The sequence below is a fragment of the Protopterus annectens genome, chromosome 9.part0, assembly GCF_019279795.1.
Source record: "Protopterus annectens isolate FY-2018-M chromosome 9.part0, PAN1.0, whole genome shotgun sequence".
Taxonomy (NCBI): Eukaryota; Metazoa; Chordata; order Ceratodontiformes; family Protopteridae; genus Protopterus; species Protopterus annectens.
In genome coordinates this window covers 1,081,756,688-1,081,773,572 of record NC_056743.1, presented here as the reverse complement: position 1 = coordinate 1,081,773,572, position 16,885 = coordinate 1,081,756,688, and the positions used below count along the sequence as shown (strand labels likewise).

The 16,885-nt window shown below is 41.2% G+C and overlaps 1 protein-coding gene across 1 annotated transcript in view; it reads right to left on the bottom strand.

Annotated features, from left to right (window-relative positions):
* Nucleotides 1-1,592: 1,592 nt before the first annotated feature.
* The window catches only part of PRR13 (proline rich 13), a 211,944-nt gene continuing 196,651 nt past the window's right edge, over nucleotides 1,593-16,885 (bottom strand). The window contains exons 3-4 of the mRNA XM_044083911.1: nucleotides 13,911-14,329; nucleotides 1,593-2,044 (exon numbers count right to left, since the gene is read on the bottom strand). Coding sequence (XP_043939846.1) covers nucleotides 2,000-2,044; nucleotides 13,911-14,329 — 464 coding nt within the window. The 3' untranslated portion in view covers nucleotides 1,593-1,999. The remainder of the gene's footprint in view (nucleotides 2,045-13,910; nucleotides 14,330-16,885) is intronic.

Below are 16,885 nucleotides of genomic sequence, written 5' to 3'. Positions count from 1 at the left end.
AACTCCTAGTAGTGGTATGGTGTACGGAAATGTACATAAACACTACACCCTTGTACCTCAATGAAATGAACATCGGGCAACTGAAATGAAGTTTCTGCAAACAGGAGTCACTGTTGTGGATTTCGAAGAACCATAAATTTGATAAAGAAAAGTAGACCCATATATGGTTTCACTTTATAATCTCAAAATACTAAAATATCAAATTTTAGTATTTCAAGACTATAAAGTCGAAAGTGCAGTTACGCAAAACTGCATAATATCAAATGTGGAAATGTCAAATCCGCCACTGTGTTGTCGCGTTCGTGACATGTAGTGCGGTTTGTGGATTTATATGGGGATTCAGGTAAGTGGTGTTCTTGTAGGAGTACTGGGTAGGGATTTTAGTGTGTGTGTGTAATGGTGAGTTTTATGTGTTTAGTGCAACATTGAAGTTAGTATAAGTAGCGGGGGTGTGGGGGGCTTGCCCCCCTGCTTATAGGTAGGGTAGGTGTGCTTGTTATGCTGTGTTTGTGTGTGTTGTTTTGTTTGTTGTAGTGTCATTAGGTAGGTGTATGTGTGCTTGTTTGTGTGGTGGTGTGTGTATCTGAATGATTGTGATTTTGAATTCCGCGGTTGTGGGTGTCGGTTTTTTGGGCTTTCGGCTTTATAGTCTCGAGATACTAATATTCGGTATTTTAGTATTTCGGGATTATAAAGTGACTCATATATACATATATAATTACATGGTGACCTCTTCATCTGCCTCCCGTATGTCACCTGGCTCTCTGTAGCATCTGCATCCCAGCCTCCACAACCGATTCTCAACAATCACAGAATCAGAAAGTAGGCAATTCCTGTATGACAAGACTAGAGGAGACAGAAAGAGAAAGAGATGAAAACAGATGGCCAAGGTTAATGCGGGTAATAGTTGAAGGTCAACAGAAATGGAATCCCGCCGATACAAAAAATGTCTTTCCTAAAAAAATTAAAACTAAATTCCACAATGGTCTTAAAAGTAGATACTACAGATGTAGGTGTCAACCTTGAATTAAAGTTAATTTAAGGGTTAAGGTAAGTGGATAGTTAGTGGTGTGTGTATAGTTTAGTGTAGGGTTAGTTGTAAGATTTTAGATGTATGTGTGTGGACTGCTGTTTGTTTGGTGTGCTTGTGCTGTGCGTATGTGTTTTGGACCAGTGATTTTTCTCCCTAGGAAAAAAATCGCTGGTCTGACAGTTCGAGATTGTAAGCTTTCACACAACCGATTCTGAACAGTCACAGAATCAGAAAGTAGGCAATTCCTGTATGACAAGACTAGTGGAGACAGAAAGAGTAAGAGATGAAAACAGATGGCCAAGGTTAATGCGGGTAATAGTTGAAGGTCAACAGAAATGGAATCCCACCCATACAAAAAAATGTCTTTCCTAAAAAAATTAAAACTAAATTCCACAATGGTCTTAAAAGTAGATACTACAGATGTAGGTGTCAACCTTGAATTAAAGTGCCTGATTGCTTACAAGATACAATATATAGTCAATGAAATTTAAATATTCAGCAGAGACGTCACCTAAATTGGACAGCTACATTTAGTTATACAAAAAGTTTTCTAGCAAAATAATTTTAGCCAATTTTATTTAGGTGTATAATAAACTTTGTTTTCACAGTGGAAGGTTTGCTCATTAAAAAAAAAATTAAGTCACAAAGTTACATTCTGATTATCTGTAGTCACTCTTGGTTCTACATATATAGTGTTCTGCAACATCAACCCAGTCAGGAGAGCAACTTAAAAAAGTCTATGTATAGGTAAATTTGCAGTACTAATGTTGTACATAATCTTCATCACTGTCTTTCCATTCTGTGAAATGGCATGATGTCTTGTTGGCAGGTTGATTTTACAACATAGAGTGCTGCAAGGACTTATTTGGTGTGGAGACAAATTGGTAAAAGCAATGGCGGTAGCATAGCAGACGATCAGCATGTGTCTCTCTTACAGGTAAGGGAATATACCGCTTCCTTCCTTCCTCAGTCCGAGTCACTGCTACTGCTACTACTGCTGCTAGAGGAATGCTGCAAAGGAAACAAAGTGTATAAGCTCATGGCAGTTGCTACTGCTACAGCAAAAAAAGGATGCCTAGGAATTATTTCACAATAAATTCTATGAACAAGATTCTACCAGAAAACATTCTAATTTTTAGCATAAATCCTCAGACTTTATTATTCACAAACAATTTACCAACTTATAAATGCAACCTACATTTACCTTGTTAAGATAATAAACACTCAAGAAATTTTAATTTCAGGTCTGACTTGTACTTTGAAACTGTGTACCAGTTGCTTGTTTATAATCTGCAAAAAACTACCCGATTATGGACTGGTTCACTATCAACCACTTAGGATGCAGAACAAGAATGAACAGCTTAAGTTTCTTAAATTTAATTCATTGAGACACCGTTTGTTTTTTTTTTGTGCTTAGACATTGAAGTAGTTCTGTAAGATAAGATGGCATCATTCGAGGGAATGGGGGTGCATCTGAGTTATCCTAATCTTTCACAAGTGACTGTCCTCATGGGGCTTCTTTCTCCACTGAAATAAAAGAATGACGACTGGAGTTTTCCAAGAAGGAAGACCAAAAAGAGAGACAGAGGTTGCTCTTCACAGGACAGTGGTCTCTTTCTTAGTGTGTGCATCAGAGTCTTTCAATGTACCAAGGCAAAAACTGCTAACCACTTAGCAGCTGGCATTTCTAGTAAAAGGCGTGTATACCTGAACAGCCTGATCCACAGACCTCAGAGATGGGCAAAAGAAGTAGGCCCAACCAAGGACTCTTGCTTTTGCTCAGTACCCATACTCAGTGAAAAAAATATTAGTCAAGTTCATGGAAGCATTAGCTCTGATGGCCCATGCTGATAATACTCAGTTCTTGCTTAAAGGATACCTGTGCCAAAAAAAAATTAAATAAATAAAAAATAAAATGCTTTTCATCACTAAGTACAGTTGTATAAAATCTTACCCCATCACTAGATGGCCTGCTTCTCACTGTTGTAGTGTCTTTACAACTGGGATATCCTGTGGTGGACAGCCAAATATGTGGCTAGTATACAAACGCCTTTACAACTTCCAGGTGGCATCAGATGTATGTCCTGTGTCCAAGAAGTAAGGTGATTATGCAACATACAAGTGCCTAATCCTCAGAAATGAATTGCCCCAAAGAATCAGAGTAACCCAAGAGGAAAGTAACATGTACATCCAGGAAGGGAAGAGGAAAAAAAATGCAAGAAAGACCCCTTGGCCAGAAGGAAAATAGAACAACAGGGAGGGACAGAATGCTGCAACAGTAAGAAGTAAGGATCTACTACTATTGTAAGATCTTACACAACTGTACTATGTCCTTCGTTATCACTGTTGTAGCATTCTTGAAAAATGGGAGAACACAAAAGGTAATGAAGAGGATAAAAGGAGGAAGCCACAGACTATCCTTTCATAACTCCATGATGGATGGCCCTGGCAAAACCCGCCCTGGTCCTAGAAAAGACATCCAACTTGTAATGTCTGGTAAAGGTGTGTACAGAAGACCAAGTAGCAGCTATCAAAATGGATACAATATCAATAACCTTGAAAAAAGCACCAGAAGACGTCACCACACTGGTAGAATAAAGAACAAACAGAAGAAGAAAACTGCCATTAAAAGAACAGCAACAAGTAAATGGCCTTAAGAGATTCAGGAGGAGATGGTTTGCTTACAAAAAGCCAAACCAAATTTCCTGGAATGAAAAGAAAAACAGTTCAGATTTCCTGATATAATTTGTCTTGTTTGGGTAACACCTGAGCTGTCTATGTAAATCCAAGGTGTGAAGAATCCTCTTACCAGCAATCTGTGGAGAGTAGAAAAAAGGAGGAAGATTAATTGTTTGATTCAAAGACAATGCTGTCCTGGGCATAACATAATTATTAGTACCAAGAGAGACCTTGTTTTTGTGAAAAAGCAAAAATAGCTGTAACTGCACAGACTCTTATCAGAAGTAAGAGCCACCAACAGTACAGTCTGCCAAGTGCAGTGCAAAAATGAAGAGGAAACTGCAGGGCTCAAAGGAAGAGAGTTAATTTCTCCAGAACAAAATTAAGGTCCCCAAAAGAGGAATAGATTTTCTTGGGACCTAATATGAAGGACACCTTTCAAAAATTGTTTCACTTCAAAAGAAAAAGCAAAGGGGGGATTCAAAAGCAGACAAGCAGAAATGGCTGATAAAGGAGCTTTAACACATGAATGTGCCAGTCCAGAATTGAGCAACATGCAAATAAGAAAAAAAAACTTGAAATACCCACAGAAAAGGGTCCAGGTCGTGCTTGAGACACCAAACAGAAAATCTCTTCCATTTGACCACATAGGATTTTCTAATTATGGGTTTTCTGGCCTCCTGCAAAACTCAAAGCACATCCTCAGAAAACTGGTGTCTAAAAGGAATCAGAACCCTATCACCCAAAGAGTCAACTGAAGAGTGGGCAAGTGAGGGTGAATGAGAGATCCCTAGTCCTGTGTGAGACACTCCATCCTGTGTGGCAACTTGTGATGATTACTCCTACAGAGATGAAACAGAAGGAGGAAGTGTTTTTGGTAAAACAGGAAGACTGGGATAGGCATACAGAAACATCCCTTTCCAGGGAAAATACATGACATCCACTTTCCAAGACAGAGGACTTGGCACTCTGAAACAGAACTGTGGAAGTTGTCTGTTCAAAGAGGAGGCAAAAAGATCTACTTGCTGTACTATGTACAGAAGCACATCTCTGTGAAGCATTCATTCATAAGGATTTGTCCTGGACCTGCTCAAAATGTCTGTCACAAGACTGTGGTCTGAGGGAATGTAGACTGACCGAAGAAAAAAATTATGTCAGACTGCAAAATCCCAAGCCTGAAGTGCCAGCCTGCAAATTAAGACCTTGTTTGTTGATGTACTACAGGACTGTGGTGTTGTCTGTGAAAATCCTTACAGAGCCTGGAACCCAAAGAGATTGGAAGGCATGAAAGAACATAGTGAGAGTTCTTATCTCCTTTATGTTGACATGGTCTGTCAGTTGTTGACGACACCAAAGCCACTAGACCTTGAGCTTGTTGGAAGAAGCTCCCCAACCCTGATGAAATGCAGCTCTCTACAGTTCCCAAGTGGGAAGAGGAATCTGAAGAGAGAGGCATGCATTCAGGGAAATCTGGTCAATCCATGAGTGGAGCTCTTGCTTGAAGTCAACAAATCTTGAGATACCATTGAAATTTTCTCATATAGAGTTTGGTGAAGGGAACCATTGGAATAAAGGATGCCAAGTGCCCCAGAGCTCACAGAAATTCCCTTGCAGGAAGGGCTGGAAGAGGACAAAAAGACTGAAAATAAGAGAGAACCGTGGGGGTCGGGTGGGAAAAAAGCCATCACTGGTATAGCCTGAATCTTGCATACCAGAAACATTTGGTCTTGAGAGGGGGTCACCACAGACTTTGAGTTTTAGGGTGAACCCCACATTACAAAGAAGAAACAGTGAAAATCCCTAAGCAGGAGCAGCTGAGATGGGGCCTGAATCAAAAGGTGATCCAAATAAGGGAATATTTGAATTTCCTGAAGACTGCAAAAGAATACCACTGGGACCAGAGCTGTAGGAAGAAAAAAAGAAAGCATAGAACTTGTAATGTGAGGAAGAAATAGATAAATGTAAAAAACTTCCTGAAGAGAGGGTAAAAAGGAATGTATAGGTAAGCATCCTTTAATTCCAGGGACACCAGAAAAGCTTGGAGAAGCAAAAGAAAAACAGTATCTGGAGAGACAACATCCTAAAGGAAGGAACTTTTAGAAAGTAGAGATCTAGAATGGGCCTCCAAGACCCCTCCTTCCTGGGAACCAGAAACATCTGGAGTAAAAACCCCTGCTTTGCTGGGAAGAGGGAACAGGCTGGATGGTTCCCTGTACCAAAAGATTACTGACAAACCAAAGGAAAATGAGGCGGCTGGTAAAGACAAGCTTGACTAAGACCTGTGAATGGGGGAGGGGACTTCTAAATCATAACATAAGCATTTTGGATAATGGAAAGCACCCAAGAGATTGACATGATCTGTTGCCAGGCATTAAAAGAGAGTTAACCAGAAGGACAGAGGAATCTGGCCAAGGGATAGAAGTGATTGAATGTCAAATGGAGGCAGATTTGTCAGGGAATGCAGGCTCTTGATCCTTACTACACAGAGAAGGCTTGACAGGAAAAACTGTTGGAAGCCCATTTACCTCTAGAAGGTTGTCTAGGTTGCCTGTGGACATAGGAAGGCTTAAGATGGACAATTTCCCTAAAATTTAGAAGCTTGAGAAAGAATCATTTCAGATCCTGCATAACTTTATCTTGTAGGGTCTTAAAAAGCTCAGCAGCTGCAGTGCCAAAGAGATTTTGGTTGCCCAAATGAGAGTACAGTAATTTAGCCTCGATGTCCTTAGGAAGAGCCTGTTGGTACAACCAAGAGTGCCTCCTCATCACAGACCCAGATGCAACAGCCCTAGAGGAATCATTAGCAGCATCAGCTACATTTAACAGAATGATAAGCCACTTGAGAAGCAGAACCCAAAAGGGAAATGGCAGAAGTCTTTGCCTCAGAGTCAGGCATATCAGTCAGAATGCTCCAAGCTTAGAAAGAAGGGTCAGAACATGCCTCTTCATATGGTTTTGGTAGTTTTAGAGATCCAGGAAGAAATGAATTGTTTAGAAACTGCCAAACCCAAAGACTTGGGATGAAAGGAAACAAAAGTTGCTCAGCTTTGTGAACGCCTTAGTCTTATCCAAATAATATCTGAGCTGCCTATGTAAATCAAAGATATGAAGGACCTTCTCAGTAGTAGACTGCGACAAGTAAAAAGGAGGGTAAATTAAAAGGCAACTCATCAACTAACTTGAGCATAAAAGAAAGATTAGTATGAAGAGAGACCCAACCTCTATGAAAAATTAGGAAGGGAGGAACAGCCACAAGAGCCTGGAGTTCAGATAGCCTCTTAGCTGAAGTAAGGGCCAAAAGAAAAACAGTCTTCCATGTGCAATATTGCAAGGATGCTGAAATTGTAGGCTCAAAAGGAACCAGGGTCAAGTAAAAAAAAAAACAGACCCCAGGAAGGCGGCATAGACTTTCTGGGAGGCCTGATATGAAGGATGATTTTAAGAATTTATTTGACCTCAAGCCTAGAGTCAAGAGGAGGAGCCCAGGGCAGATAAGCAGAAATTGCTGAAAGATGCGCATTTAATGAAGAATAATACGGCAACCCAGCATGGAGCAATTCATAGAAACAAGACAGAAACAAAGGAATCCCACTGAAAAGGAATCCTTGGTTACAAGAAATGCACCAGACAGAAAATCTCTTCCATTTGGACAAATATGATTTCCTTTTAGGGGGTTTCCTGGATTCCTGCAGAACCCTAAGCACATCCTCAAAAAAGAGGGTTTTGATCCTTTTGGGCAACTATCACCCAGAGCATCAGCTGAAGAGTGGACAAGTAAGGATGGATCAGAGACCCCTTGTCTTGTGTGAGAAGGTCCACCCTGTGAGGTAACTTGTGGTGATTGCCCTTGGCTAAGTGAAGATGGGTGGACCAATGCTGTCTGGGCCAAAAGATTTTGGGGGGAGTTTTGCTTGATCTTGAGCAGGAGTCTCAGATTCAGAGAAAAAGGAGGTAAAGCATACAGAAACATCCCCTACCGAGGAAAAGATAGTGCATCTACCTTTCAAGCCAGACAGCTTGGGACTCTGGCATAGAAAAGAGGAAGTTGTCTGATCAGAGGGGAAGCAAAATGATCTACCTGGGGAGTACCCCACCGATGGGCAATGTCCAGAAACACATCTCTGTGAACCATCCATTTGTGAGACTGTGTACTTGACCTGTTCAAAGAGTTTGCCACTATATTTTGTTCTGAAGGAAAGCAGACAGCGTGAAGAGCCCCTCGATATTGGGCAGCTAGATCCCAGACCTGAACAGCAAGTCTGCAAAGAGGGTAGGACTGTGCCCTCCTCCTTATTTGCTGACGTACCATATTACTGTGGTATTGTCTGTGAAGACTTTGAGAGACCATGGAAGAAAGAAGGAATGAAAAGCCTGAAGTGCTAAAAGGAGAGCTCTCATCTCTCAAGTTTATGTGATCTGACCTCTGATGGGGAGGCCAGAGACTATGGACTTTGAGTGAACCTAAAGAACTTCTCCAACCCCTGTCCAAGGCATACAAAAAGTTATTGAGATGGAACTGGAAGTTGAAAAGGCAGTCCTGTGTTGACAGAAAGCTGATTAATCTACCACCAAAGCTCGAGTTTGAGGCAAGAAAGGAAAGGAACAAGGAAATCCAGCAGATGACAGTGTTGAAGCCACACTGACTTGAGGAACCACTGTAGTTTTCTCACATGGAATCTAGCTAGAGGCAGCATAGGAATGGTGGCGGGTACGAATCCTGGAACCATGAGAAAATCCCTGGCTGTGGTTGAAGCCAGAGGAAGAAGAGACTGAAAAAAGGTGATCAGAGAGAGGGGCCTTGGGTGGAGGCAGGGATGCCAGCAAGAGAATGATCTGTATATTGTGACAGAGAAAAACATGATCCTGAGAAGGAACAAAAAATGATTTCTGAAAGTTTATGGTAAATCACAGGCTTTGTAACAGGCAAACAGTAAACTCAAGGTGTTGAAGCAGGACCTCTGGAGATGGAGCATGAATACGCAGGTCATCTAGATAAGGAAAGATCTGAAATCCTGTCATCCTGCAAAAGGCATGAAGGAGCTAGGCATTTGCTGAATACCCTTGGGACAGTAGAGAGGCCAAGAGGCAAAGTACAGAACTGAAAATGCAAGGAAGTAACACAGAAACATAAAAACCTTCCTGAAAAGGGGATGAATAGGGATGTGAAGACAGACATCCTTAAGGTCCAGGGACACCAAGAAGACCTGGGGAGGAGGAGGAAGAAGAGGAAGAAGAAGAAGGAACAAGGTTTGAAGGGACAACATCCAAAAGGAAGGGACCATTAGAAAGGTGTTGAGCTGTGAAAGGTTCAAAATGGGTCTCCAGGTGCCTTCTTTCCTAGGAACCAGAAACACCCTAGAATAAAACCCTTTTCTTTCTTGGGCAGGGGGCACAACTTGAATGGTGCCCTGAGCCAAAGGGTGCTGAAGAAGATCTGGAACGAAAGGGAGCTGTTCTTGAGTAGGCTGAGGAGTACCCAGAAAAGGAGGAAGGGGATTTCCATACCATGAAATATTCCTGGTGGATGATGGACAACACCCAAGTGTCCTGAGTGACTCAACCAATTGGGAAGGGACAGGTAAACATGAAGGGATAAGGAAACCTGGAATAGGGAAAGGGAAATCAAACTGTCAGAACCTGGTTTGCCTTTAAAAGGGTGCTTCTGAGAAATAGGAGTCTGAATAGACTTAGCAGGGGTACAAGCCCAGAACCCTTTTTACTCTTAGAAGGCAGGCATGGCTGTCTGTGTATAAAAAGTAGAATTGGATAGATAATTCCTCTAGAATCTAGGGATAAGAGAGACAAAAATATGTTTCAATTCCTGCAAGGCTTTCTTTATCACAGAGGGACTTAAAGCTCATCATCATCAGCAGAACCAAAACGGTTCTTATTATCAAGAGGAACATCCAACAATTTAGCCTTAATATCATCAGGTAAGGGCTGGAGTCAAAGCCAAGCGTAACATCTCAAAACAAAACCAAATGCAGCAGCCATAGAAGAAGTGTCAGCTGCATCATAACTATATTTAATAAAGGGGTGAGCCATTTGAGAGGAAGAACACAGTAATGAAAGGGCCGAGGTCTTCACATCTGAATCAGGGAGGTCAGAGATTGCCTGAGAAGCTTGAGAAAGAAGGGCTAAAACATACCTGGTCATATAAGTTTGGTTATTAATTAAAGGCCTTAAAAGCCAGGGTGGCAGCAGTATACAACTTTTTGCCAAGACATTCCATGGCTCTACTGTCCTTGTATGAAGGACGTACTTTAGTGGATGGCAAACATTTAGGTTCATCAGAAGAGATGGACACTACAGAAGATCAGCGGAAGGACAAGGACATTTGTTTAACAACGTACAATCAACAGGCACCTTATAAAATCCGTCACGTTTCATAGGGGCTGGACGTTGAGAACCAGGGGCAACCGAGGCTGCAGAAAATGTGTCTAAGAGGGTAGCCAGGACTGGAGGAGAAGCAGAAGGATTGATAGACTCCATCTGGAGGAGTTCATAATACCTCTTTGAATACCAGAAATCTGAGTACAGTCCTATTTGAAATATTTCATCATATGAGAAATAGTATCCCCAAAGGCGAGTTCTTCCAAGGGAGAGTCTAGGCTAATGGACTCTTCCTCCTCATAGCAATAATCCATGGCAGAATGGATTTGAGAAGAGTATGTCAGAGACTCTTCCCCAGAATCAAATACTCTTCAGAGGACTCCTGCTCTCTGGGCATCTTAAGAGGAGTAGATGACCAGGGAGTAGCAGGTACAGAAACTCCTTGAAGTGGCATTAAGACCATTAAGGCATAAAACACCCCCTGGGTAAAATCCTGCCATTCACGATGGGTATGTTTAACAGCAGGGGAAATGTGCTTTTGTTTTTTTTCTTTTGAGGAATGTCTGCCGAAAAACCCTAGGAGGTTCAGATCCCTGCCAACACTCAACCAACGTAGTAGGAATCTCCTCCCGAATTAGGATTTGCAGTCTCCCCCTTGGTCCCTTAGATAATTCAGCCAAGGTTCCCCCTCAGTGTCCGGAGTGGACATTTACAAAGCCTCTGAGGAAATGCAAAGAGTCGGAGTCATGCTGGCTGCTGCTGTTTCAGATTCCTCTGCCATGACCCTGTCAATCAGACAATTCTCTGGGCATCAGCCCCGAGAGAGATGTCTGGAGGAAGCGGGACAGCAGCCAAATCAGAACCAATGTTTTTGGCCTTTTTCTTGGCAGGCAGCTGCCCTTCAAGATGGGAAGAGCTCACCATAGCACCTTGTGCCAATAACTTAAGACACTGGTTTTCTAGGTTAATTGACAAGGAGACGAGACGACTACATATAGAGTCTTGGGGACAAATGCTTGGCAGAGAGAACACTGTGTATTGTCATGAGAACCACCCAAACAGAAGAAACAACACTGTGTATTGTAATGAGAACCACACAAACAGAAGAAACACTGCTTGTGATTATTTTTATGGGGAATCTGCCTCCCACACTGACATCTTCCCTTTCTGGATGACATGTAAACACACCAAAATAAAAATGTAAAGAGAAAAGAAGAAAACCCAACAGGGCATTTCTCTGAAACATGGTTCAGTAAGCAGCACAGAAGGACCATTCAGACCAACAAACAATGATGGCATTCGGATTGGTGGCAAAGTTGTTCTGAGGTATGTACGTCTGTATGTCACCTTTATGCCTTGTGTAAGGAGCACAAGTGTGATGTACAGCATCTGTAAATTCCAAAGCCTTTGGTATACTGGCCAGAAGATGGGCTATCCTTGGCAGGAGATGCCTTATGTAAAGAATACTGCAACAGTGATATGGAAGGACATCTTAAGATTTGTATTTGTAATCCACCCTCAATGGATCACTAAATCAGGCTACTGGCATACAAAAGCATTGACTTCCAAAATTCTTCCGGTAGAAATAATTGCTACCAAAAGATAGCTTTCCAGGATACAAACCTGATACAGAGTCAAACACAAAGAACACAACGATGTACCATAGACAGACAAATAAATAAATGAATCTCATAGTCACAGTTAATTAAAACAGATGTTCAAAACAACACCAAAGACAGAGAAGCTACAGCACAACATCCCCAAGGCACAGTTCCAAAAGGTAAAGCAAAGAACTGCTATTTATATAGACAGCTTTCATAATGGAGTTAGCAACAACTAATTCACTTCAACATACCCCAATCACATTTAATCTTCTAGTGGTACAAAGGACACCTAGGTAAAAGGAAGTGTGGGGGAAGAGTTAGAGGAAAACTCCCAGCACAGACCTTTGAAGAGCAAATATTAGTGGATGGGCAGAGGCATTAGTGGAGGTACAGAGGTGCTGATCTGCACCATGAGAGTAGCACTGACTAGGAAAGACAGACATAGGGCAGGGAGATACCCCAGCAGGTAGAAATTCAAAAACAGGTTTAGAACAATAAGTTCACTGGTACAGGGAAAAGGTGTCTGTCTGTCTGCACTGCTGTCAAACTAGTTAGGAAAGCATCTTAGGAACTATAGTGGAGTTTTCTGCTACAACTTCATCCTCTGACAGAAGCAAATGCCAGGAGGGATAAACAGCATTATGAGAAGGTCAGCCCACAAAGGTTTCATCATTTGCAATTGAGTCATGTATGTGCCTTGGCTTTCACACAATATGCCTGACTAGGTTAGAGCAAAAACAAGAAACTCTGGCCAAGTATGTGAGGGCATACCTGACCAAAGTATATTCTCTACCTATAATCCAGCAATGCCCACTGGTTCCCTGAAAAGGGCAGGCCTTCACTACATGACAGGACGTAAACCAGTCAGACAAGAAGTCAATAAATCGACCAAGATCACCATCTCTCCCTCTCTTTCTCCTGTTTTCCTGCTTTCTACCTCTGGATTAATCCTTATACTCATCTTTGTACCCTTCCTAACTCCTCACAGTTATCAATCTTGTGGTAGATAACACAGGAATGAGAAAAAAATACCAAAAAAGGACTCAATCCTTTTGCAGTTCTGCTGCTGTATATTGATGTCTGTCAGTAATAACCAGAGACAAGTACTTCTTTAAAAACTAAACACTGCTTGGATAAACACTACTAAGACTATACAGAAAACTCTGTACTGAAGCTATAAGTAACTTGAATACAGGATGTGGCATTTGTAAGACAAGATCATTCCTCCACAAGGGTACTTCATATGCTTGGGGTTGTGGTACTTCAACATAAGATGGTGATTAATCAAAAATAATATGAACAAAAAAAATTACAATTAAATATTTCATTGAGTTTACTGAAGAGACTTGGGTCTTACTCAACTTGAAGCGGGAGGACTATAATACAGAAATGCAAGGACTACCTTTTTTATACTTGTCTCATTTGTTCATTACTTTATTTACTAACTTAGAAGGTGGGCTGGCCAAAAACTTTTCAGTCATGATATGGACACAAAGTGGTCAACCCAATACCGTATGTATATCATTAAAATCACGGACTGTACAAGGTTGTAAAATATAAATCAGTATGAACAAGGCAAACAAGTTTAAAGTAACAACAGCATTTAAATAGTACAGGCTGTGATTAAACATATGAAGAGCCACAGGAGATGATGCAACTTAACATGACAGATTTTTTTAGGTGTGCAGACCCGATGAGGACAGGTTAAGTAAGCAACAGCTGAACAAATGTAGCCAATTTTTAGTCAAGCACTCCTTGCCCGAGATCAGTATTAACTGCAAATATGGTCCAAGATCACTTAAAGATAAAATATGCAATTAAACACATACAAAACAACTCTCTCCTCACCATCAACTTTCCTACAACATAGAATGGTTTCTAAATTGATGTATTTGACCAGTAAAGGTGGCATTTCACCTCAATTTCCCTTTTCTAACACGATTCACAATAGATTCTGTCCGATCCCAAAGCAAAAGCAATGCAGTATCAACACTCATGACTGCAGTTATTACACCCATTCTTCACTGGCAAATGTGTGGACATTCAGTGCACATGAACAATTACTTAACACTAGTACAAGCAAGATGCTTTTTACAGTACACTCATTGCTCAAACCATGCACGATGATCTGACAGTCACCCATGTCTACAGTCTGAAGGATGCCAACACCTTTTAAACAGAAATCTGGCCTATAACAGATTTTTTTTGTCAAACAGCAGCAAACAAAAAAGGATAGAGAGAAAAAAACTTTCATTACTCACCTTCCCAAGTTTAATATGTTTCTGATGTTTATGAGCTTTCTTATGAGCCTTCTTCATCTGCTTCTTCATTTTCTTATCCGTTTTGTGACCACTAATGATAACTCCCTCTACTACACAACCTCCCTTTGGGGGGTGGCCTGGCATAGATGGATATGAATGACCAGGATAAGGCATTCCAGGTTGTGCTGGGTAGTGTGGCTGGCCAGGACAAGGAGGTGGGATAGGCTGGCCAGGAAAAGGAGGTGGGATGGGCTGCCCAGCTGGGAAAGGAGGGTGTCCTGGCATTCCTGGTGGGTAAGTGCCAGGGGGAACAGGTCCTGGTGGGCAACCGGGATTGATGGGTGGGTATGCTGGATTACTCTCTGGAGGATAAGCAGGATTTGGAACAGCTGGTCCTCCTGGATAGGGACCTGGCTGACCTAAAGGAAGAGAAGAAAAAAAATACAAATTACAGGAGGTGAACAGAAAGAAAATGCAGTACAGTAACTTATCTTTACATTGCATTTGCTTGAGAAATATCTGCCCTTTAAGTGAACTTAACATTTTATCTCTCTCCTTTCTCCAACTGTTCCAAAATGTCCTGAATAACTAAATGGATTCTTTCACTACCCACTGTCCACAACCTTTCTGTACAAAAAGGACTCATGCAGAAGCTGGAAACAGTTGGTATCCTTAAATCTACTGCTTGTACCCCTCCTTCACACATTCATTCCTGCTTAAGGTGACTCCTTCACATATCCCTGACATACATGGTGCAAGCAGGCGACACTCATTCTGCCTTCTGCTCTCAAGTAAGAAGAGTCCCAGTTCCTCTAGACTCTAGTTATACATTCCTCCCCTCCAGCCCACACTCCCTTCTGGTAGCTTTCCTCTAGATGCCTTGAACTTGCATAAATGTCCCTCTCCTTGTATAGCCTCCAGAGCTTTAAAACAATACCCAGTGCGGCATCATCACAGTCCAGCAGACTGAAAAGTATTACACCTCTTTGCTTCTGGAGTCTATCCTCTTAAGGATATAGATTAGCACTCTGTATACTGCTAATGCCCTCTTATTCTGTTCCTGGTGATAGAGTAAGGTGGGATCTATGAATTAACCAAAATACAGAGCATGTGACTGTGCAGTCAAAAATTAACAAAACAACTCAAAAGACTCGTGTAGTGTCCGTGAACAAAAACTTCCACCTATAACTAGTAAAGGAAATAAAAAATGTCTTGGATAATTCTAAAAATCCACACTTTTACAATTTATTTATTTATTTTACATTTGTTAACCGGGATTGTCTGACTGAGCAAAAGCCCTTTTTCAGCAGAGGCCTGGGGAGAAAAGCTCCAAAACATAGTAACAAAAAATATAACTGTTACAAACACAGTTAACATTATAATCATTCATAACAAAACTTGTAGAACAGTTATCATATGTATGCAATTACAATTATCTATAAAAATGTTATGAAGAATACTGCAGCAGAAGGAAAGGAGATAGTGTTAGGTAAAAAATGATGAAGTACACTAGTTTAAGTTGTAAATGTTTTGGTATAGAGGAGAAGAAATGATGGTAAGACGGAGGAAGTTAGGTTTGTTATTTAGTGAAGGTATATTCAAGGAGGCTGAGAACAGGTACAAATCCAGTGACTTTTTTAAGTACTCTTTAGTGGCTAGTTTGAATACTTTAGGATGTAAAAGTAATCTAACTTCTTGTGGGAGTCTGTTCCAAGCAATAGAGGGATGGTAGCTGTATGTAATGGCTCCTTTTTGGACTTGGGCTTGTAAATTTGTAAAAGGTCTTGGATGGAGTAGTCTGGTTGGGACATAGTGGGTGATTATGGTGCCTAGTGCTGGACAGTAGGATGGCGAATAAATAATGGAGTGTATAACTTGGAGCTGAGAGAGGAGTAGGAGGTGTGGTAGCTCGAGCTAGTTTAGATGTTTGAGAGAGATACAGTGGTGACATTTGTAGGTTTGTTGTGCAGAAAATCTGGCTATTTTGTGATACGTTGATTAGAGTTTGCTAAGTAAGGTGGAGTTGAGATTTGTGAGTATTTGGGAGCAGTATGTTAGGCATGACAAAAGATAAGCATGGGTGATTGTGGTTCTAGATTCAGGGGTTAGGAATTTTTTATTTCTGTAGAGAAGTCCTAGTTTTTGATGGGTTTTCCTGATACAACTATCCAAGACACTTTTTATTACTTTTACTAGTTGTAGGTGGAAAGTTTTGTTCACAGACATTACGCAAGTCTTTTGAGGGATCTATGAATTAATATTCTTTTCCTGCCCTGTTGCCATCAATTCATCTCCTCTTGTAGATGGTTTACACCACAGCTCATTAGCAGTACTTTGAATTAGTCTGGAAGTGAATTTCAACTGCTACCTATCTAGCCACTTGGATTTGGAGCCTTTTGCAGAGTATTTTACAATTCCTCCATTGCTGCATAACTTTTCATGTCACCAGAAAACAGGTCTATCCTGTTCCCCATTCCCTCAGGTATGTCTGAAAAAATAATGGACTCAGGACTGACCCCTTGTGATACTCAGATGGTCACTTCTCTCAATTCCAACATCATTCCTCTCATCACAACCAGAAATCTCCATGTCCAATAGTTCAACCATTCAGCAGTACAGTTCCCAAGTTCCTATTCTACACAACCCATTCTATTCTAGTTTCCTAGTGGTCACCTATGTAAGGCACAGTCAGAGGCCGTGGTGAAACCCAGGGAGACATGCCTATCAAAACTCTAAAGCAAAGTTCTTCTGTAAGCCTGTCAAAACTATACCATGTTTGGCAGACAGTTCCTTGTGGCCATGAATCAATGGCCGTTGCTTTCCTCACTGCTGGTAGAGGAACAGGAAAACACGTTTACAGATTTTTCACATTCCTCCACCCAATACAAGGGTACCATTTTGGCATCCAGTCCTCAGGCCCTTCTTTACTAGCCAGTAATCAGCTGAAAATTTAATAAAGGGATTCACCATCACAA